This window comes from Delphinus delphis, chromosome 5, assembly GCF_949987515.2.
Source record: "Delphinus delphis chromosome 5, mDelDel1.2, whole genome shotgun sequence".
Taxonomy (NCBI): Eukaryota; Metazoa; Chordata; class Mammalia; order Artiodactyla; family Delphinidae; genus Delphinus; species Delphinus delphis.
In genome coordinates this window covers 29,783,922-29,806,673 of record NC_082687.1, presented here as the reverse complement: position 1 = coordinate 29,806,673, position 22,752 = coordinate 29,783,922, and the positions used below count along the sequence as shown (strand labels likewise).

Sequence of the window (22,752 nt, the reverse complement as noted above, 5' to 3'; positions counted from 1 at the left end):
TAAATTCCTTCAAAGAAAAAGCAAAACAAATATGTGTTTTTTTAAGAAATATACTGTCTCCGTTTCTTTCTTTAAGTCTGATAAAATTTTTTTTACATTAATGGAAACCTGACTTTTTTTTTTAAAGCACATTCTCTGCATTCAAAGACCTTATTCTTTTTTTTTTTTTTAATTAATTTATTTATCTTTGCTGTGTTGGGTCTTCGTTTCTGTGCGAGGGCTTTCTCTAGTTGTGGCAAGTGGGGGCTACTCTTCATCGCGGTGTGCGGGCCTCTTACTAACGCGGCCTCTCTTGTCTGGAGCACAGGCTCCAGACGCGCAGGCTCAGTACTTGTGGCTCACGGGCCTAGTTGCTCCGTGGCATGTGGGATCCTCCCAGACCAGGGTTCGAACCTGTGTCCCCTGCATTAGCAGGCAGATTCTCAACCACTGCGCCACCAGGGAAGCCCCTGACTGTTTTTAATGTAGACATTCAAACATATGTCAGTATGTCTTAGCAAATCTCCTTTCACTAATAGATATACAGTAATTTTTTTAAAGTTAAATTACGTTAAATTAGGAATTGTATGCATTAGTAGTGGAGCACAAGTTATCCAATTTGTGCCATATTGTATAAAATGGAGGCTTCTTTAAAAATTGTAGCTCATTTTTACCTTGATTTTGAGAGTAGAATCATTTAACTTTGAATATATAAACTTCATTTTAGGTTTAGGAAAGAATGATTAGGATAAAGAAATTACATATTTATCTTCTTGGTGGACTTTTTAAAGAGTGTACTAGATGCATTGTGGTAGAAGCTGAGTATTCATACATAGTGAAAAAAAAAACAGACCCTGCCCCCTTATAGCCCAGTGATATTGCAGATGTACATGTAGTTGATTACAACCTACTGTTACAATCCTAACAAAAACGATACAATTATGTTTGAATATGTATATCAATAAGAAATACTCATTGAAAAAGAGTTAAAAAGTATAGAAATTACAATATAAATACACTCAAATATATAGGTATGACTTACTGTGCTAAGCTTGTAAAAATATCTTACACTTAGGAATAAGTGTTTATTGTAAGCCCTCATTATGAGATGCTGAAGACTCACTAAATTTTTTCTAAGTAATTTGGAGTTAAACAGGTGTTAAGCTTTGCTATACTTGATAAAGATCTATTTCATTCCCCTTGAGAATGATTCAAATCTTCCTGGAGAGAAAAAAAGTCACATCAGCTTCCAATTGTCAAAATTCAGTTTTAAAAAACTCAAGTCTTTTTCCCAATGGGTTTCCAGGTTGAAAAACATATGGACTCTATCTTCTGAGTAAAATACTTTCATTTTCCTTTTGAATTACTTTTAAGGCTTCACCCTGATATGAGAAGTGTAAAATGAAACCATGAGGTGTTTAGACATCTACCTCGCTGTGATTTTTTTTTTCTTTTTCAACTTAGATTGTTAATAATTTTATAAAATTTAGAAATAATGCTTTCTCTTTTAAAATGAAATGCATTTTTTTACAGGTACCATTGCATTTTTCCAGGAGATGAAAACATATAGGTTATTCTTGGTGTTAGTCTCTAATATGATTATTTTATTGATTTTAGTGGATTTTAGGTAGATACTTAATTGGCTTTTGATTTAGACTGCTGGCTTGGGATATATGTCATGTTTGTTGTGAATTTACTACATGATTGAAATAAACAGTATTTTTAATACTTCTGTGACCAAAGAAAATGCTATAGCTGACTAGGAGGCTTTTCTCCGTATTTGCAGTAAAACTAATAAGCTGAATAGGACATAACAAAAGAAGTTTAATCAGCATAGCTTATTGCTGTTTGAGGAGAGTAGGACTGAAAAAATTGGTTTGTTATTGAGAAGATGCAGCTAATTTCTTTTATATAAAGTTATTTTAAACTTAGGGGCTTATAGCTTTTAACTCTTATCTTTTTTTTTTTAATTAGTCACTTTCCCAAATATTGGAAGTTGAAAAGGGAAGAGCCACAACTCAATTTAATTTTCCTATTTTCTAGTGAAAACAAGGTTAATGGAATCTCTTGAACCATTTGGAACATTTCTACCTTTCATTATATTTTTATTAGCATGCATCCTCATTTACTAAAAAATGTGGTAAGATCTTTTTTGGAATACAGTCATTCAGATTGACAAGTGCATAAATGATATGAGAATAGGGTCTTTGTTTGCTTTTTCTTCTTTTTTTCCCATGCTGTATCTCTAGTCCAGCACGAATAACCAAATGAATGTAGAATAATAAAAAGTAGGGCTTCCCTGGTGGCGCAGTAGTTGAGAGTCTGCCTGCCGATGCAGGGGACACGGTCCGGGAAGATCCCACATGCCGCGGAGTGGCTGGACCCGTGAGCCATGGCCGCTGAGCTTGCGTGTCTGGAGCCTGTGCTCCGCAACGGGAGAGGCCGCAGTGGTGAGAGGCCTGCGTACCGCAGGAGAAAAAAAAAAAAAAAAAAAGTTTTAACTACAGTAATTTGCAAAAGCTGATTATATGGGTTTAAAGGTAAGAATATAAACTCTCAGTGGAGAACCTTCTAACAGTGCCAGTGCATTTTGCTTTATTTTATTTTATTTATTTATTTAATATTTTGGTGTCCAAGCAGTATTTATTCAAAAGGTATTAATATGATAACTCATAACATTAATAGTCAAAATCATTTATTTAACAATCCTTTCTTTTCTCACTGTTCTGAAATATTTTACTCTAATGATATGCTCTACTACATTATTTTATATCCTTGAGTTTCAGAAATGTCTTTTGTTTCACTGATTTTTTCTATTCCTGTGCCAGTGCATTTTAATGTGGTAGTGTTCTAATATGATTAAGAGGTTTAGTCGCTATACTAAAGAACTTTCAGAACAAAATGGATGTGCAGCATCTCTCTCTATATATTATATACCGCCAATTAGAATGTGGAAAAGCTCTGACACAGACATTAAGTTGTACAGGTTGGTAGTGCTGTTTGTTATTCATTTTAAATGTACAAAATTCTACTTTTCTTCAGTTTATAGCCTTTATTCTCAATCTGTATTCATAATGTAATTATATAGGATTCGATGTCTTATTATTAAAACTTATTTGATTCTTTGTGGGGTTTTTTGAGACAGTCCATATTTTAGTTATTGAAATTAATAGAGATAGTAATGTTGCCTATTGGAGCTATTTCAGCTCTAATTAATGAACTTTTAAGAACCATTTTTTCTTAATCTTTCTCTTCCTATTCAAAGTTGAATGCTGTTACTTTTGTATCAAACCCTAGTTAACAAACTTGCCAACACAGTGGGCTAAAATCCTTGCCTCTGAAGATTAATGAACTGAGCGTGAATGAACCCTTAGATGTTTATTCAGCCTTTGTGATTTTGACCTTTTGTCTTTTCAAATTATACTTATCCACACCTAGGGTATTCTACTGATATGTCCAGGTCTAGTAGAATCTCCTCATGTTGCAAAATTCCATGAGATTTATATAGTGTTATTTGGTAGGACTGTTTGTATTCATGGTGTTTTTCCCACAAATCTACTGTGCACAGTATAATGTACTGTGTACAGTATAGAATGTAAATGGCTTCTTTGCTACATTTAAAGAACTCTGAAAGATTTGTTTCTGCTTGCTGAGTTTCTCTTCTCTCATTTCTCTCTGGAACTCACTTCACTCAGGCTTTTGTCTCCCCATTCTATGGAAGCTGCACTTTTCAAGGTCACCAGTGCGATCCATATTGCTAAATTAAATAGTAAATTCTCAACCTTCATCTTCCTTGACTTATGGATACCCTTTGATATGGCTGGTAACTGCCTCCTCCTTGAAATACTTTTCTATTTTGTGTCTGCAACACCATATTCTTCTGATTTTCCTCCTGCAAATTGCCGCTACTCAGAATTCCTTGCTTGTTTCTCATCTTTTCAACTTCTTTATTATTGGGGTTACTCAGACCTTAGTCTTCGGCATACAACTTTTTCCTTCTTTGGCTCTACTCACTTTAAGGTTTCAGTCAGTCCACACCTGTATTATATAAACATGATAAATTAGTGACTCCCACAGTATATATCCTAACAGGTGCTTTCCTTTGAATTCCACACTCATATATTTTCTACTCAACATCTCTGTTTAGATATCTGTATTGCTTGTAAAATACAAGCTGCTTTAAAAAAATAAATCCCAGAATCTCATTCAGTGGCTAACCATAATAGAACTTTATTTCTTTTTCATATAAAGTACATACAAATTAGATGTTTCTGATAGGTGATTTATTCCATCTTATAGCTCTGTTATCTTTAGTTCTTGGTTTCTAAGATTGCCGAATTTATCTGCCTCAAACCATTGGAAGAAGCTTGGACGATTGTGTATAGAAACGTTTTATAGGCCAGGTTTGGAAGTGGCTCATATCACTTCTGCTCACACTTCACTGTCTAGAGATCAGTCACATGGCCACACTTCATTGCAAACGAGACTGGGAAAAGTGGTCTAGTTGTGTTCCCAGACAGAAGAGGAGAATAGGTTTGGTGAAGAGTTAATCCTTTTCTGCCACAGATTTCTTATAGGTACCTCACACATAACATGTTAAATCCAAATTCCTGACCTTCCTTATCAAAACCTATTCTCGGGAATTCCCTGACAGTCCAGTGGTTAGGACTCCATGTTTCCACTGCAGGGGGCACGGGTTTGATCCCTGGTCAGGGAACTAAGATCCCACAAGCTGTGCAGCCAAAAAAGAAAAAAGAATCACCAAAACCTATTCTCACATTCTCTTCCATTTTTGTTAATTCTATTCCTCCAGTTTCTCAGATAAAAAACTATGGCCTCCTATACTCTCATACCCCATATATGATTTGTTAGCATGTTCTTTTGATCACTAAACCTTCAAAATATGTTCAGAATTCAATGACTTTTTACCATTTCCATTGCTTCCTCTTGTTCCTAGACATAACTAGCTTCTGGATTGTTACAGAAGTCTACAAACTGGACTTCCTGTTTCTACGATCATCCTCCCATGTATACCAATGCTCTTGCAGCAGCCAGAGTGATCACCTTAAAACATGGTAGATCATGTATCTTCTCTGCCTAAAATATTCTAATGTTCTCCTCATCCTCAAAGTAACTGTTTGATCTCTACTTATACTGAGACTCTTCATCCATTCAAAATGGCCTCCTTGCAATTCATTGTCTTAATTGTGTTTACCTCAGAGCCTTTGGATTTAGTGTTGTCCTTGCCTGAAATTTTCTTCCATATGCATAACTGGTGCTTTCACCTCCTTCAGGTCTTTGTTCAAGTGTTACTTTCTCTTGAAATCCTTCCCTAATCACCCTGTTTAAGATATAAACTTGTCCCCTGCTCCCTCCTTGGTATTTTCTATTCCTCTTTCATGTTTCATTTTTCCTATGACACTTACTGTCCTCTGTGGCAGATATGGCTAGCTGATCATCATGGTTTCATGCTGTCTTCCACGTGTAGGTTTTTGCTGGGAAATGGCTACCCGGCCAGTGACTTCATTTCCCATGTGGAATCATATGATTTGGTAAGACCCTGGAATGTGAGTAGAGGATGTGTATGTCATTTCTGGGCTGGGTTGATGTAGCATCTACTGGACCATTCCTATGCTCTTTACCCATTTCTTCTCTTAGCTTCAGGACTTTGATGTGTACTTTAGTTCTAGGCCTCTTTTACTCCATATAACATTAATTAGCTTTTTACATCATATGTTTTGGAACCCATTTTATTTTGAACAAACTGCCTTATATCCTTGAAATTTTCTTTTATGTGTTATTCATTTATTACCTACACTGTATTTCAGAGAACTTTAGGCAAATTTCAATAACATATTAATAGGCTAAATCAGAAAAATAGGAAATTTAAAAATTAATGCTGAAGATCCTCATCTTGTTTAAATTATTTCAATAATATACTTGTATCCTTATTTCAGATATTTTTTCCCTCTAATCTAATTTTTATATATTTCCAGAGTTATTGTCCTGCAGTCACAATAGCCACTTAAAACTCATTCAGTATTTCCCCATTGCTGCAGGATAAAACCCAAACTCCTTAGTGTGACATGGCTGGTGTCAGAAGCTAACCTAGCTGGGAGAGATTGTTGAGCTAAAAGGTGTCAGGGTAGCTGATTAAAGTGACAAACCAAAATGAAAGAGTTAAGCCTTTAATTACTTAACTGCAGTGGAATAAGCAAGAGTTTAAAACTGCAGGACTCCCCTTGTTCCATTTTCCTCCTGGAATATTGAACCAGGGGACAGTCAGATGAATCAGCGTGGATTGGTTTAGATTAGTGTAGAAATGGGGGTGATCTCACGGTTGAGGGAGCCCTGAACAAAAGACTCCAGCAGTTTTATGGACTCTGAGTTTGGAAGGAGGCAAAGGGGAAGGGCTCAAGTGGACTGAGCGAGAGTAGGGAAAAGTGTCTTCAGGATTTCCCCTTTCTCCTCTAGTAAGAAGGCCTCACCAAAGGCACCTGAAGAGGACCAGCGCCAAAGCTTCAGATAAGAAACCTAGGGATGAAGGTGCAGAGTCTAGGAATGCAAGCATGTAAAGAGCATGACTGGCCAGTGGAGTCTGAGTCCCTGTCTGTAACTTTGTTCAGAGACTGTAGTGCACTGGCTGTACACCAAGTCTTGTCTGAGGGGAAGGGCAGCTTTCCCCAAAGATGCCTGGCAGGTTAAAGTCTTTGTAATTGTCTGTGGTTAGGCCTGAAAAAAAAAAAAAAATTCACACATAGTCCAGGAGTTGGAATCCTCAGATGATTCTCCATGATCTGGCTTCAGCCTATTTCTGTAGCCTCTTCTTTGGCCACTTCTTGCCTTATACCCTCCAAAAGTTCTGGAAACACTTAACTTTGGCATATATCCAATTATTTCTTTCTTATTTGGCTTTGCTAATGCTATTCCTTCAGGAAGAATGCTTTTCCTTTTCTTATTCTCCTGCTTAGCATCTGTTAACTCTTAGACTCAATTTGCATGTTATGGCCTTCCAAGTAGCCTTCTATTACTTTGAATACTGCCCCTCCATTGTGTTTTCAAGGAATGTTTTGAATATATTAAAATTTTCTCTTCATATATCTGTTTCTTCCTTTGGACAGTGATGTCCTTGAGGATAATGACTCTATCACCAAATGACTCTTTAAATCTCCAGTACCTGACACAGATCCTTGTGCATCATTGGTGCTCAATAACTGTTTGTTGATTAAGTAGGTGAGTGAATGAGTGAAATATAAACTCATTAGTTTTTCATCCCTACTCTTTTGCAGTATGGCCAGGCCCCAACCTTCCTTTTATACCTCATTTCCTACTGGGACCAACCAAATAAGACTGCTTAATTTTCTGACCTCTATCTATGCTTTTTCTTATGCTCTCCTAAAAGCCTACGATGCCATCTTCTTCCTTGTATATCAGTTGAAACTTGACTCCTTCTTAAGGATCTTTCTCAAAAATCTCTTGCTCCTTAAAGCATTTCCTGATCCCTTTAAAACATATGTGATCACTTATTCCTTTTTCTGAATTTCCAAAGCTCTGGATTTTTACTTTTCTTATGGCGTGGATCTTATGCCATATAATTCTTTGTTTGCTTATTTTATCCCATTTATTAGATTGTAAGTACCTTGAGATTAGAGACTCTGTTTTCCTCATATGAGTATCCCTTATAGCACCTCAACCAGTGCTTTCCAAATAGTAGTAGACATTCAAAAAAATATTTGTAAATGAATATAATTAAGCCAAAGCAGAACCGGTTATTAAAAGCCAGAAATAAAATGAGTTGCAGTAAAGACAGAGGGGAAAATAAATCACTTCCGAATGTGAATAATTGCTTCAAAATTGAAAGTACTAGAAAGTTTCTAGGAGATGACAGCAACTATTGAAAGAACTGGCTTCCAACTGTCTTAAAAACCTGGAAGTGTAACATAATAAGCCCATTCTCCCCTGTGGATAAGGAGCACATACTTTTTGTTTTGCTAATTTATCTAACTTGCAAAGCACAGTATATATATTTTTTCTTTTATGCTAGTTAAAATCAGTTGTTTGCTTTTACCAGTATTTCCCTGAGAGTTTTGGATTAAAGGCAGGAAGTGTTGGATTATGCTGGGTTGCTGATGCATTTCAGCCTTTAAATTATTTATTTAAAGATATCAGTGTCGGGCTTCCCTGGTGGCGCAGTGGTTGAGAGTCCGCCTGCCGATGCAGGTGATGCGGGTTCGTGCCCCGGTCCGGGAAGATCCCACATGCCGCCGAGCGGCTGGGCCTGTGAGCCATGGCTGCTGAGCCTGCGTGTCCGGAGCCTGTGCTCCTCAACAGGAGTGGCCACAATAGTGAGAGGCCCGCGTACTGCAAAAAAAAAAAAAAAAAAAAAAAATTTAGGTCCCACTCTAACCTGTCATTTTATAAAAGGGATGTTAAAACTCATACCAGTACAATAAACTGTCATAATGAATATATTTATGGGACTAGTATGAATATCTTACCCAAAATAGCACCGAAGTAGCATTACCAAAATTTGGTAATGGAGTCACAGATGTGAGGTCTAGCTATGTTTCTTGGTAGCTAAATTACTTGACTTCTGAGTCTCAACTCTGCACCTGTTAATTTGGGATTATATTTCTAATTTATAGGGTTGTTTTGAGAATTAAATGAGATCACATGTAAAATACTTAGTAGAGTGCCTGATACGTTACTGGCAATCACTAAATTTTAGTTCCCATCCCCTTTCCAGGAGCATAATGTAATATGTTTCTCAAGAGAGTGAGGTCCTGTCTTCCTGAGGCTTCAGATTGTTCTCTGTGTGCACATTGTCCAGCCCTGTGACTATTTACTACCATGATCCTGAAGCTTGAAGACTGAAGACAGTCTCCAAATACAGCTTAAGCCTCCATTCTTTCATTCTAGGCATGTTTTAATACAAATTGAAAATTCATAACAGCATCAAATAGAAGGACTAGATACATTGATTAAACATAATATTGATTAATTAATTGGGAAGCCAAATTATCAATATCAGTGACTTGGAAAGCAAGGTGAATTTGGTTTCCCAATTAATCAATGTATAATAAAGCTTACATTTAATTTTTTATTTTATTGAGGTCCAGAAAGATCATGCATTTATCATCCTTACCCATCCCAGACATTGTCACCATTTTCTTACTCATTTTCCTTTACCTTCCTTATTTTGGCCTGGCAACCAAATTAGTTCTAAATCTTGAGTGAATTTAGCCAAGTGCTCTTTTTACTCCTGCTGTTAGGTTGCGGAGTATAGGTGGGGGTGGGAAGGATCACGGCTGTACAGATTAATGCCACTATAGACGAATGGTTTCCCATCTCTGCTAGACCTTCATAACTACTTAAGTCATCCTTAACCTCTCCTATAGTCAGCTTTCTTTCATATTTACCAGGACAACTTTTCTGAATTTTACCCCTCTATTCTATTCTTTAATCGAAACCCTACTATTTAATAACAGAAATAGAAATACTCAGACCAAAATCAGGCCTTCAGTTTTTCTTCTCTTTAACTCTAAACTTATTTATTAAAATGCAGAGCCTTACAGCTTTCCATCTTGCCACAGAGAAGCAAGTGACTTTGTTTACTTCCAAAGTAATCATGCTCTTTGCACAGGATCTTACCTCTTCTCTCTTTCTAAAATTTGTTCCTCCCCTCCTCCCCCATGCTGTCTTCACCCTTTAGACTTTGTTTTTTCCACCTGCACATATGCTTAAGTCTGTTCTTTACCCTCTTTAAATTACCATCATATCTCCCACATTCCTTTCATTGCCCCAAATTTTTAAAACAAGGTATTAACTGTCTCCACCAAAGCATGAGTTCATTACTGTCTAGTTTTCTTTCACAATGGTTAATCAAGTGGCTAATGGCATCACCAGTAATCTTTATATCTGTTAAATGGTTTCAAAGGCAAGAAAACCTGACTCTAACCGAAGTGAATTTCCTCACTTAAACTGTGAAGAAGTGTATTATCATTCAGAATAAGCAGTGTGGGTATGTAAAGGTGTTGGGGCAGGTCCTCAGCTCCATTTTTCTATAGTTCTTTCAGTGTTGTGTCCCTGGATGTGTAAGCTTTACCCCAGTCTGGCTTCTTTATGGTTGTATTATAGCTGCCAGCAGCTGAGTCTAATATTTCCTTGTTCCAGTCAATCAGGAGAAAGGCAAAATTACTATCCCAACTACTGAATAGAAGTTTTGCATTTCAGATTGGTGAAAAAATGATTGCCAGGAAATTTAAGCAATATTTGGCTTAAAGCTAGATTCTGGAACCAATCACTGGAAGAATGACAGAATTATCGTAATTGGCTTAGAGTCAGCTTTCTATAAGTCATTGAACCATGTAAGAAGTGATAGATATTACAATGTTACAAAATTGTAATTCTTAGGAAAGAGTAATTAGGAAAATTGCAATTCTAAGGAAAAGGGAGAGGATTGACTATTAGATGAGTAACTGAGTACATAAATTTTGTAATCATAAAACCCAGAGATCCCCCTAAATGGAAACACTTCAAATGTCTATGAACTGATGAACGGATAAACAAAATGCGACCCTTGAGCTTGAGGGGGTTAGGAGCTCTGACACCACTCTCCCTCAAGTTGAAAACCCGTGTACAGTCATCCCTTGCTATTCATAGGGCTTGGTTCCAGGACCTGTGCTGGATACCAGAATCCAAAGACGCTCAAGTCCCATAGTCCACTTCCACATCACTGAGTCCGCATCCACGGATTCAACCAACCGCGAAATTGTTTAGCGATGTATTTATTGAAAAAAGTCAGCATACAAGTGACTCACGTAGTCTCAACCTGTGTTGTCAAGGGTCATTTGTATATCAATACAGTGAAATATTTTTCAGCAATAAAAAGGAATGAAGTACTGTTACATGCTACAACATGGACAGACCTCAAAAACATTACGTGAAGTGAAAGAAGCCAGTCAGAAAACTCTACATACTGTATGATTCCATTTATGTAAAATATCCAGAATAGGTAAATCTGTAGAAGCTAGTCATTGCCAGGGGCTGTAAAAGGGCTTTTAATCTTTTTTTTTTTTTTTGAATCACGTTTGAAGTCACTGGTGATATCACTTTAAGCACTGTTTTATCAAAGTAAATGGCATCTAGAAGTATCCAAACACTTAATTTCATTATTAACTGAAAATAATGCCTTATATTTACATAGCATTTTTCTGTTGTTAAAGCAATTCCATAGACTTCATTTCATTTGATTCCTCACAACAGCCCTGTTGTAACTGAACAAATTACAATTATTTTTATTAAAGCAATGGAGGCCCAAAGATGATAAATGATTTATGTAGGTCATAGATCTAGTACATGGTACAGCTAAGGTGATTATCTTTACTTTAAAAGAAACGAAGCCAAAATATTTTTATATCATACCGAGAAATTTTAAAGACTAGTGGTTTTAATATAAATTACTTTGAAACTTTAGCTGCTGTATATTTTATACTGTGAATTAGTTATAAATTTGATTTTAAAGAATTTCCCTTAAAAGATAAATTAGACTCAGTTCTTTGGTATTGGAGATAGAGATATTGGAAATGTTAAAGAAAAAATGCATTCTCATAGTCTTTAGGCTCTCCAGAAAGTTCCAAGACTAATAAAAATGCCTTTAATCAGTCACTTACAACTTGACTGGTTTTAAGACTGGTCCAAACTTCAGAAGCTCCAGGCCAAAGCAAACACATTCACCTACCTTCTAACCTGTATACTGTGAAATCCTGTACATATCCATTCCCAAGGAAGGGGGAATGTGGGCTGACTGGGAGTGGGTATGGGATTTCTTTGGGGGGAAATAAACATTTTAAAATTAGATTATGGTGATGGTTGCACAACTCTGTACATATGTTAAAAACCATTGAGCTGTACACTTAAACAGGTGAACTTTATGGTATATAAATTATATATCATAAAACTGTTTAAAACACAAAAATAATCAAAAGCTTCTCTCCATTCTTCATCCTTCTGGACATTTTTATGCAGAATTAAATATTGCTGGCCACTCACTGCTTTGAAGAGTCTTTGCTTCTTTGTCTTTTTTGGCAACATTCTATTTTGGTTCTTCTACTGTCTTATTGATTGTGAGAAGCAATTACTTCCTTCCCTATTTATTTCTTTCCTCTTTTGCAATTTTTTAAATATTGGAATTTCCCATATTTCATTTTACTTTTTCCTGTCCTTTCAATATAGTTTTCTATGGATCTAGCACAATACCTAGCTAATAGTAAAAACTCAATAAATTTTTGTTCAACAAATAGCTGAATCCATTGACTTACAAGGTTAATCAATCTCCCAATTTTATATCTCTAGCCCAGGCTGCTTTTCTGAGTTCCCAAGTTATATTGCTTATTTATTAGACATACCTACCTAGACATTATTAGGTAACCATGACATTGTTATTCTCCCCAACCATGTCTACTTAACCTGCATCATTTCCGTTATATAGCATCTTTTCCCCTCATTGCCCTGTTTGGTCACAAACCTCAATTGTATTCTCATTATCTCCTCTTTTCCTCACCTCCCATGTTGAATGTCTCATCAAATCTTATCTATTCCACTTCAAATATGTCTCTGAAATCTTAGCCTCTACACTCCATCCCCACTGCCTTATTTTATATTGCTGCCATGTAACATACAAGGCTGATCATAAATAATCCTGTATTAAGAAAGTTTGGTTGTCCCTCTGTTGACTATAAGATCTAAAGGGAACTACTTTAGTTAACTATGCAGTGACTTTTGAAATCTTGATTCTAAACCTGTGTTTCCTACCTTAGCTTTTGCCACTCTGAGGCTGCCTTGAAATGATCTTTCTTACCCAAACTCCCTTACATAGAAGTGCCTTTTTAGGTTTCCATACCTTTGCTATTTCTTCTGCTTGTAATGCCTTTTCCATTTTGCCCAGCAGACTCCTGTTTATCATTTAAGTTTCTTTTAAAAAGTCATCTCATTCATTCTTTAATTGATTATTTATGAAGTTCCTGCTTTGTTTCAGTTACTGTGCTTCTTGGTCAGTGAGGTACACAGACACAAACTCTTGTCCTCATGGAACTTACAAAATAGATCCTCATTGAAAGCTTAATGAAATCTTCAATCCTCCCAGGCAGGGTTAATTAGGACTTTCATCATAGCTATAAGAGTATCCAAAGGAGTTTCTAGAGGAAGTGGCATGTGAAAAGCTCACTGGCTTTGAAGTCCATAGACTCTTATTATTTACTACTGATGGATAAGACTTAGTTTCTTCATCTTTAAAATGAAAATATCAGTATTAAATCACGGCAGGGTTGTTGTGAGGCGTGGTGATCATGTGTATAAAAGAGCATGATGTCTAGCACACAGTAGCCTAATGCAGTAAATGCTGTCTACTTTAAAGTTGTATTATTATGGATGTTTGATAATTTTCTTATCCTGATTATAATATAAAACAAATTCTAGGCTGAACCTAGCATAGTTTATTTGTATGTACCAAGATCTGGTACATAGTTGGCATTCAACTGATGTTTGGTGAATTATTTTTCAAATTAGATTTTTGGGGAAGGTAGAACAGTTTTGTGCAAATGGAGTGGCTACTGAGGTGAGTTTTAGGGCTTCCTGAATCCAACAATATCATTTATTTTAATTTTTTTTTCAGTTTTCTATTGTTAGAGTTTTAACTGGTAGTACAATTAACACTAGATTTTTATTTTCTCGTAACTTACTCCTGGTAAAAATGCTAAGTAAATAAATAAATGGTTAACAGGCTAACAACAGCTAGGAAAACCTTGGGATTATTTCTTGAATAATTGACTTTGTTGCAAAATTATATTTTTTTTAAATATCCAAAGTAATAACTAATTGAATGAAGATGGGTCGCTAGTTATCTCTAAAAGCAAATAGAGAAATACACCGAATAGTACCACTGCAGAAGTTCATAACTACATAAAATGTAATTTTATATAATTAAATAATATATATGATGCTCTTACTGACTCAGTGTAATATAAACTCTCTATGTCAGGCCTCAATAAAGAAAGGATTCTGCTTTGGAAGATGTCCCATCTGCTGGGTTCCATACAACTGAAGGATCTTTTTCCTTTTTTTTTCTTTTTTTTCATTAAGACAGCACAGTTCATAGATCACCTGCATTTGATTTATAGTTGGTACTTGGTAAACAGAGGTTTTAGTTAATATTCTTTCTGTCTATCTGCATGAAGGCACAATAGATTTCAGTTTGTGAGATAAAGCATTCTTTTATATTGTACGATATCCGATAGTACCTGCACATTATTTCACCAAGATTTATGCAGAAAGTGAAACCCTTCTAGAACTTAAGCACTTTTATCTTCTAGCTGACAGTGCACTGAAAATATTTACTGTACTTCTTTTAGAGGTTACCATTTATTTAAGTTGTAGCTAATGTCTAGCATTAATTTTTAATCTAAAACTATAGAAACAGAAGGTAGCCAGATATAAGAGTTAGAAAAACAGGTAGTATACAAATTTAAGAACAAAATATGAATACTAAAATTTTCTAGGATTTAGAACTTTTTTCTGGCCATAAGAATTTATTACTGACTTCTCTTAAGGTCATCAAGATTTATCAGGTATTGTCACAAGAAAATAGGAAAACTGGAAAATAGGAAATTTTTCTAATATACTTGAATTGTGACTAGCAGTTCTTTTATTGATGTAGATCCAAGTTACATTAAAATAACACTAAATCCAGAGGGATGACAAGCATGCATATATCTGACTAATTTGAATAATGTGTCAATACATTTAGATTATGTAATAATTAGAATATTTGTATAGCTACTCATTTCAGTAATTAACATTGTTCTACTTTAATAGAGTGATAGTAAAACATAATATACCTTGATAAAGTAATATGAATTTAACGACTTCAGTGAAATAAATGTCAATATTTCTCTTTTGTTCTCAATTATTTCATTCTGCATATTAAATTTTGCCTGTTTTTTGACAACCATACCTATTTGTGGTCTGAACACCTTTTCCTACATCAGGGAAATACGAACTGTGTGACTGCTACTGATAACATCTGAAGAGCCTTGTTCTGTTCCCTAATTCTGAAGATTAGATTTAGCTCAAGGAGAGAAAAAAGGAGCCTGAGCAAAGAAAGGAGAGGGGAGAAGATAAGGTGTTCTCAGAGCACCGTATCATTCTCATAGGGTGCTTATGCAGCAGTGCAAAATGAGCATTGCACAACTCCAGGAGTGCCATTTACACAAATTTTGATGTGGATAGTGTTCCTTCTAGTTGTGCAGTTTAATGCTATATAATAGAGCTCCGCTGTGTTACACATTTTTTTGAATTCTTATTATTTATTTTCACATCTGTCTTCTCCCGAGGTCAGAGACAATATCTTAATAATCCTTGTATCCCTAGCTGCTGACTCAAGGTAGAGTCAATCATGATTAGAAAGTATTTTAGGAGTCTAGTTCAATATCCATCCATTCAGCACTGTTAATAGGCTGATTAGATTGCCATACTTTCTCTGAGCAAAACTGAACTTTAAGAAGTCTTATAATTTACATGTGGAAAATAATATAATATTTGAACCATTCAACTGTTAGGGGAAAATGTGGATCATCCCTTACTTACTGATTCTCTGTTTTAATATTTCTTCCTTTTCCAACTGATTGTCTTTTGGCTCTTTCTTATTCATTTGTTTTACTAGATCAAATCACTGACCAGAGTGGGCCCAGGAGGAGAACAAGTAGCCTATCTGTTGATGCTTGAGTTGTGTTTCCTTCTAAGATTTATTTCAACAATCTATCTGATTTTGTTCTTGTAGAACAGAAAGACATATTCTGTAAATAAAAATGGCATTGTTTTATATTATTTTATGTAGATTATAGCAATATGTTAAAGTTTTATGTGTACAAACACATAAATGTGAAGGTTTTTTAAAAAGTGGATAATTAGATGATTTATGCTTAGACTTTGAAATAGACAATTAGACCTATATTGTCATTTTAATCTTAGACTTTGAAATTAGGCCAAAGAAAGGGAGAGAAATAATTAGAAAGAAAAGTTAGAGCATTTAATTTCAGTGACATCCTCAGCTTTTCAAAGACAAATATATTCTTGTTAGTCAAAGGTTTTAGTACTTGGAACTTGTATACTAAAAGGGGACCTAACTACTAGACCTTCTATAGTGAAGGCTTTATTTCCAGATCTAACAGAGCCTAGGCTTACATCCTGAATTTGAAAAGTGTGGGGGATCTTAGTTTTAATTATTAGTAGAAATGGATATAGATGAAGTTTGTGAATGTGGCATCATGTAGTACTAATGTAATTTTTTTGATAGATACAGATATATAGAGGTATAGGTATATAGTGGTCTAGATATATATTTCTAAGGTCTCAGAATAAGTGATTTCTCATCTTATCCATGCATGTGTTCAGTCAAGAGTCTGTTTCTGAATACATGGAGTCTTTTAAATTTTTCTAGCCATACCATGGTGATAACTCCAAAAATATATAATAACTTATTTAGTTAATTCATAAACTTAAGAGAAGAGTGTTGGATTGATTTCAAAAATTTTCCAATTTCGTATCCTTTATCCCCTAGAAGGGGCTTTTGGAGAGGGGGTGGCAGTATTTCCTAAAGAAGAGTGAAATCTTTATGTGAATAATCAAAACTTACAGTAAGTTGATGATTGAAACCTACACATTCTCCTTTCCAATACTGTTCACAAATTGTGACTCATTTTCTTGGTGATAGAGCTTTATACTGAGACTGTATGTTGTTGGAAGGAGCAGAGTTGGGAGAAAAGAGTGAATTTTTAGGTCCTAGTCTCTTTCTATGTAAATGACTTTAAACATGCTAGTAATTATCTTCATCTGAAAAAAATGAGTATGCCTTTTTTTCCAAAGAACATATATTACTCTAACCATAAGAAATTGGATGATAAATGCTATTTTTTTCAAATGAGGTTAATAACTCTTCCATTTTGAGAAAATTCCTTGAAGGTTTGTATTCTACATCACCTGGAGAGACTTTTAAAAGTGTATTGAAATTGTTGTTTTCTCTAGTTGATTTTTGTAATCCGTTCTAGATCTATGATCTGAAATGAGTGATTTTGCTTTGTCTTGAGACTATTTTAAGTTGTTGTAACAGGAGGTAGACTACTTGTCATGAGAAGATAGTCTGAGATGTAGTTTCAGTGGGGGTGTAAAGATTATCATGGTGAGAAGATAGTCTGAGATGTAGTTTCAGGGGGGGTGTAAAGATTATCATGATGATGTATAGATTATTTTATTTGGGTGGTATCTTTTTAATATTTTGGTTAGAACATTTAAATTTGAAGACAGAAGTACATAATTAAGGTAAGTAAAACTTACCTCAAAATTTTTTCTACTTTGTGAATAATTTCTCAGTTTCTAATGTATCAGTACTTTTGTTTCAGCCAAATGTCACCATTGTGGCCATTAGTTATTAGTGTCAAAGAGCACAAAAATAAATATTATAGTTCTGTTTCCTCCTAATTTTGATTATTATCCTCATAGATATTGCCTTTGAGTTTCTGGCACATTTGTGACTGATTTTATAATTCCTCTGGTTTTTCTACTGTATGACAAAAATTATTATATACATTCTTTAATAACCATCAGATTTGACTTCACTCTCGAGCATTAGACTAGAATCTATTGTTACCTAATTTAGCAATAATTTTATAATGGCAGCTTAACATCTCTTATAATTTTAGTTGTTATCAAGAAGAATGACATCACTTAATTTGACTCAGAATTCAGAAGGATGGATGAATGAAAAATTAATAATTTACCACCTTTGCATAATACTGAAGCATAGAATATTAGAAGGATTGATGGCAGAAAAGGTTAACAAATTTTAGCAGCTTTCATTAGCTTTACACCGTCATATGTTTGTGGTGCTGACTGAAATAGGCTTTGTAGGAGATCTCAGTCTAGGGAACTAATTACTTGTGCCGATTGCCGCACTGATGAATAGACCTTCATTGTATCATTCCCCTGAAGACGAGGAGCAGCCTGTGATTCACGACTGCATCCTGGCTGATATTTGATAATAATTTTAACAGATAAGTGTAGGTAGGCAGAATGATGAAGTGCCTATCCAAGCTTCATGACTATCAAAGCCATACACATAGCCATCTGTGTACCGCCTTTTCCCCACTCACCTAAGGAGAATTTTATATTATTAATTGAGTTCAAACAACTGTTTTCTTTTGCTTATATGTATCTTCTGTATGTATTATTTAATTTAAATGAAATCATAATACTAGTTTTCATTTAAAATGTGGACAGCAAAATAACAAAGAAGAATAAAAGAGCTTTTTAATTTTTCTTTTCGAGAACTGCAATTCTTATACTTTTTTGTATGGCATTTAGATTACTTTATATTTCTTCCTCTTTATGCATGATCAAAATCAACAAAGGAGATCTTTGCTGTTCCCTTGTCTCCCAGCATTCTCAGAAAAGAGCATAAAATTCCTATTGTTTTTTAAAAAATATCTTCTTTAAATAATGCACTATTTGTTATCTATGCTTTTATTAATCTGAGATCATTTTTAATCACTGAAGTACTTATTTACAAATCTATTTTGAATTTTTAAAGGTAGCATCTTTAAAACATCAAAATATGGGTAACTTTTATGTAGGTATTTTGGGACTATCAATTGGTCAAGGCTACTAATTTGTCAAAGCTGACAGGTAACATTTTATTAACTCATGAAATACAAGTGAGATTTTATTTTGCATTAGTCATTTTTTGCAGAAGTTTTGATTTTGAATTTTTAAATTTTATTATTGAAACTTAGAGGTTTTCATATTGTGTACCTTTAGTGAATAAATACATTCTGCGGAGATTTTTTTAAGGAAAATATTTTACAACATGCTAGATCACGATTAGTTAATAGGAGAGAAAGTTGACATTTATATATTGCCATGTAAAAGATCTACATAATTGGGGAAAATATAGTAGAACTTGAATTGTGTGAACCCTTTAAAAAATACATTTCTAAAAGTATGCTTTTGATATAGCAATTATTGCACATCATATAGCATGTAGTTTTTAATTAAATATAAAAACAGGCTACATAAAACAGAAATCCAATCTGATTTGCGTGAATATAGATTGCTGTTTCACTCTATAGGAATGGTTTATTTAAAAACAGTAAATGGAAAAGAAATGCATTTTCTTGTGTTGTTCTAAGCCTCAGGGGCTAAATGTAATGAATATTTTAAGAGATTATTTTAATTAAATTCCTGCACATCTAAACAGAGTAATATTTTATTATCACATGCATAACCATGTAACTGAGATATTCATTAAAGTTAACACTTTCTGGACCAAGAATTCACGGTATGATTTACTGACCTTGTGCAAAAAGGCACAAATTAGGAAGAAAAATGAAGGGGGACAGACTTTGATTAATATAGGTAATGCTATACCATATTTATAATAGCCTTTTCCCTATTCTGGTTTATAAATGCAGCCACAGAGAAAGGTGCCCTGCTGAGGCTGAAATGAGGCTGAAATCAGAGCACATGCCACTAGAGTGTGGGGAAACTGATCACACTGTCAGCAATTCATTTCAAAATGATGTATTTAGTGCTCATTTCACCTTCCAAGAAAAAGGAAAAGGAGTTCCTTAGACTGGAAGGTGATATTGTTATTTTCAAGGACATACCTAAGTTAAAGATTGCAGAAAGGGGAGTGTGAGGTGGAGGGAGAATTAAGAGGAATGGGAGGAAAAAAAAGGCAGAGCAAACAAGGAGAGCTTTATGCAGAAATTCAGTGCTACCACGCTGTTTGATAATTGCTAACATATGTGGCTTCTCTGTTTCATTGTAGTCGTCCTCGTGAGTTCTGGCGCCTCGACTACTGGGAAGATGACTTGCGGCGCCGGCGACGATTTGTGCGTAACCCTCTAGGATCGACACATCCTGAAGCGACACTAAAAACAGCCGTGGAACATGGTCAGTGTATAAACCACTCCTTGCCAATAGCAGCAGGTACAGTACTTGGTAATGAAGAGCGTAACTTCATTACTACAAGGTACTGTAAAATGGTCCAGTGCCACATTTCACAGTTATTCACCCCAGAAACAGAAGTTCAATTTTTTATAGTTAGTGTAGGGTCCTATTAAATTATGGTGTCAAATGTATTTATTTATTATGTTACACATGCAAAACTTACTTAACATAGACCCTTTGTTTCAGAGTAGGAAGATAAAATATTTCTCCTTTTAAGTGACACATTCAGCTTTGAGTAAATTAATCCAGGATGCCTGTCTTAAATCCATGAATATCAGAAAGACAGCATTTACAAACCAAATACGTTTCTAGGTTCTGTTGTGTGTATATGGTTTTCCCTCAACCATGGTATTTTAGCATGAGATGATGAAGCGGGAGAGCTGGTAATAAATGTCCAAGTGCTTAGATACTTTCTGAGCCTTGATTTGTAGATGGTTGTGATAGACGCCTCCTGGAAAAAGAGAATAGACATTATTTTCATATGTTCCTGTTCTGCATCATTTTGTTATCAGAGCTTAACAAAACATTTTCCCTTTTTTGATAGAATGCATAGCACTATGATTCAGTTTAGGTAGAAGCCTGATGAGCAAATTGGAAAAACTGAAAAAGTCCTTTGGATTTGGTAATATACTCTCTTTGATCATAGGGTTTCACATAATGTTTTATAATTTTTGAAAGCCAAGTAAGATTTATTGATTATGGGGGAAAATGTACCTCTCCATATTAAATTGTTTTTGATTTTATAAAATAAATATTGGTTAGTTTTAGTAAGATGAGAAATAGTTTTAATTTCCCTTTTTCAGGGTATTAGTTTAACATGCAGCAGCTTATGGTTAAATGATAGTATGTAGTATACAAAGTAGATGTTTCAGGAAGGATATTAAGAATTTAGATTACAAGTCTGTGATCTTAGGTTTGGCCTCAGTCAGGCAGCTTAACCTCTTGCACTCAGCCTTAAAGAGCCATTTCTGGAAGAAAATGTCCACAATATGTCATCAGATATAACACCAAATGTGACATCAGTCCTTTAAAATAAATGATCATACAGAGAATAGTCAATAACAAAGTGATCTAAAAGCAGTAATAGTTGCAGGGCCCTGCATCTTCAACTACAGGAGGTGGAGAAGGAGAAATAAGATGTAGAATTAATTGGGCCACTTTTGCTTTTAAGGTTCAAGTACTTTTTACGTGGTGCTATACATTTCAGAGTTATATATCTATTTTTATTTTTCTTTCATTTTGTTTTTGTTTTTTTGGCTTTGGTTAATGACCCTTACATTGAAAAAACTTAGCCTTTTCATATTTTATTCTTTTCAGTCAAAAAGATGTTACCATATGCACTTAAAATTTAATAAGTATCTTTCTGTCTTATTAACTGTCATTTAACATTGAGTTGTGAGTTCTGAAGTCTATGAATGACAATACAAATATTTTTATGAAAAACTTTCCTTTTATAGCTGGAGAGGGGGACCTGGTTTCTAAAATTGCATATAGGCAAATTGTTAGTCCTTTATCCTGAAAGAAATAGCAGTAACTGAATTTAAAATTTGTTGTATAGATTTAATACAGAGCTTATTAAAATCATTTCAATCAAAAATAGTACATTTAACTTTGGGAAATTATAGGATTTTTCATAATGAATAAATTTTAATTTTGTTGTTGAACTTTACCTTTTAAAATAACATTATCATGTCAACTGTTTTAATGCTAAGAGTCTGATTTTTAAAAAAGATACTTATTAGCAATGCTTACTGTCATTGAATGCTTAAAATCCTGTATAGGAGCAGATTTCACTGTAATTACTCTAAATAGTAATTGAAAGTTTAACGTAATATTAATGATATCTATGTTTTATTATGCACTTTTAAATTAAGAGAGAGAAGTAAAGTTTAGCATTTTATGTAATTCCATTCTATTTGGTAATATTTTATGCTAGTTTCATAATGATTAATATTTAAAGTACTCTGAAAGATTAAGAATATAAATTTAAATCTGAAATATATTTTTAAAAACTAACTAAATGTGTAGTAGATGCTTCCAATTAAGGGGATATGTTATATTTAATATAACATTTTTTGAAAAAAGGTAAAAGCTCTAACTAATCATATTTTATATACTTTTAATGTTAAATAATAAAGAACTATTAGTTTTGGAACTCAGCACACAGATTGTAGTGTGGTATTTGATGTCGGCGTAATTTATGCTAATACATTAGGTAGGTGAAGAGCTTAATTTTTTAATGTTTTATTAATTAGAGTATCTTGTAGTTGACTTTTAATTTTGTGTTAATTGTGAAACTTTTTTTATCCTAACTTAACTACAATAAGGAAGCTAATAAAAATAAATATATTAAGAATCAAGAATGCAAAACAAAACAGTTAATGTGATCAAAAAGCATGTGAAATCATAGAATTTATCATGGATGAATACTATGCTTCAATGTTGAATTTGAATAATTAAAATAGATATTACTGAGGATAGTATGTCAGTTTCATACTATTTTATGACTTCTCACTTTTATTTGTAATTGATTTACAAACAGGACAGGAGACAGGACATTTTGAAAACGCAGAACCTTAAAACATCACAAACTATATTTTTATTATCAAAGGAGGACATCTAAATAGAAATACTGTTGGAGATTAGTTATGTATTTTAGTAGTACAAGCCATCTATTTTATAGATTGATTTGATTTGAAGGAAAGCCTCTGG

The 22,752-nt window shown here is 34.2% G+C and overlaps 1 protein-coding gene across 2 annotated transcripts in view; it reads left to right on the top strand.

The window, feature by feature from the left end:
* Positions 1-22,752, top strand: part of LRBA (LPS responsive beige-like anchor protein) — a 733,083-nt gene that overhangs the window by 404,378 nt on the left and 305,953 nt on the right. For both annotated transcript variants that reach the window (XM_060012133.1, XM_060012132.1), the window contains exon 38: positions 19,859-19,983. In XM_060012133.1, the coding sequence (XP_059868116.1) occupies positions 19,859-19,983 (125 nt within the window). The remainder of the gene's footprint in view (positions 1-19,858; positions 19,984-22,752) is intronic.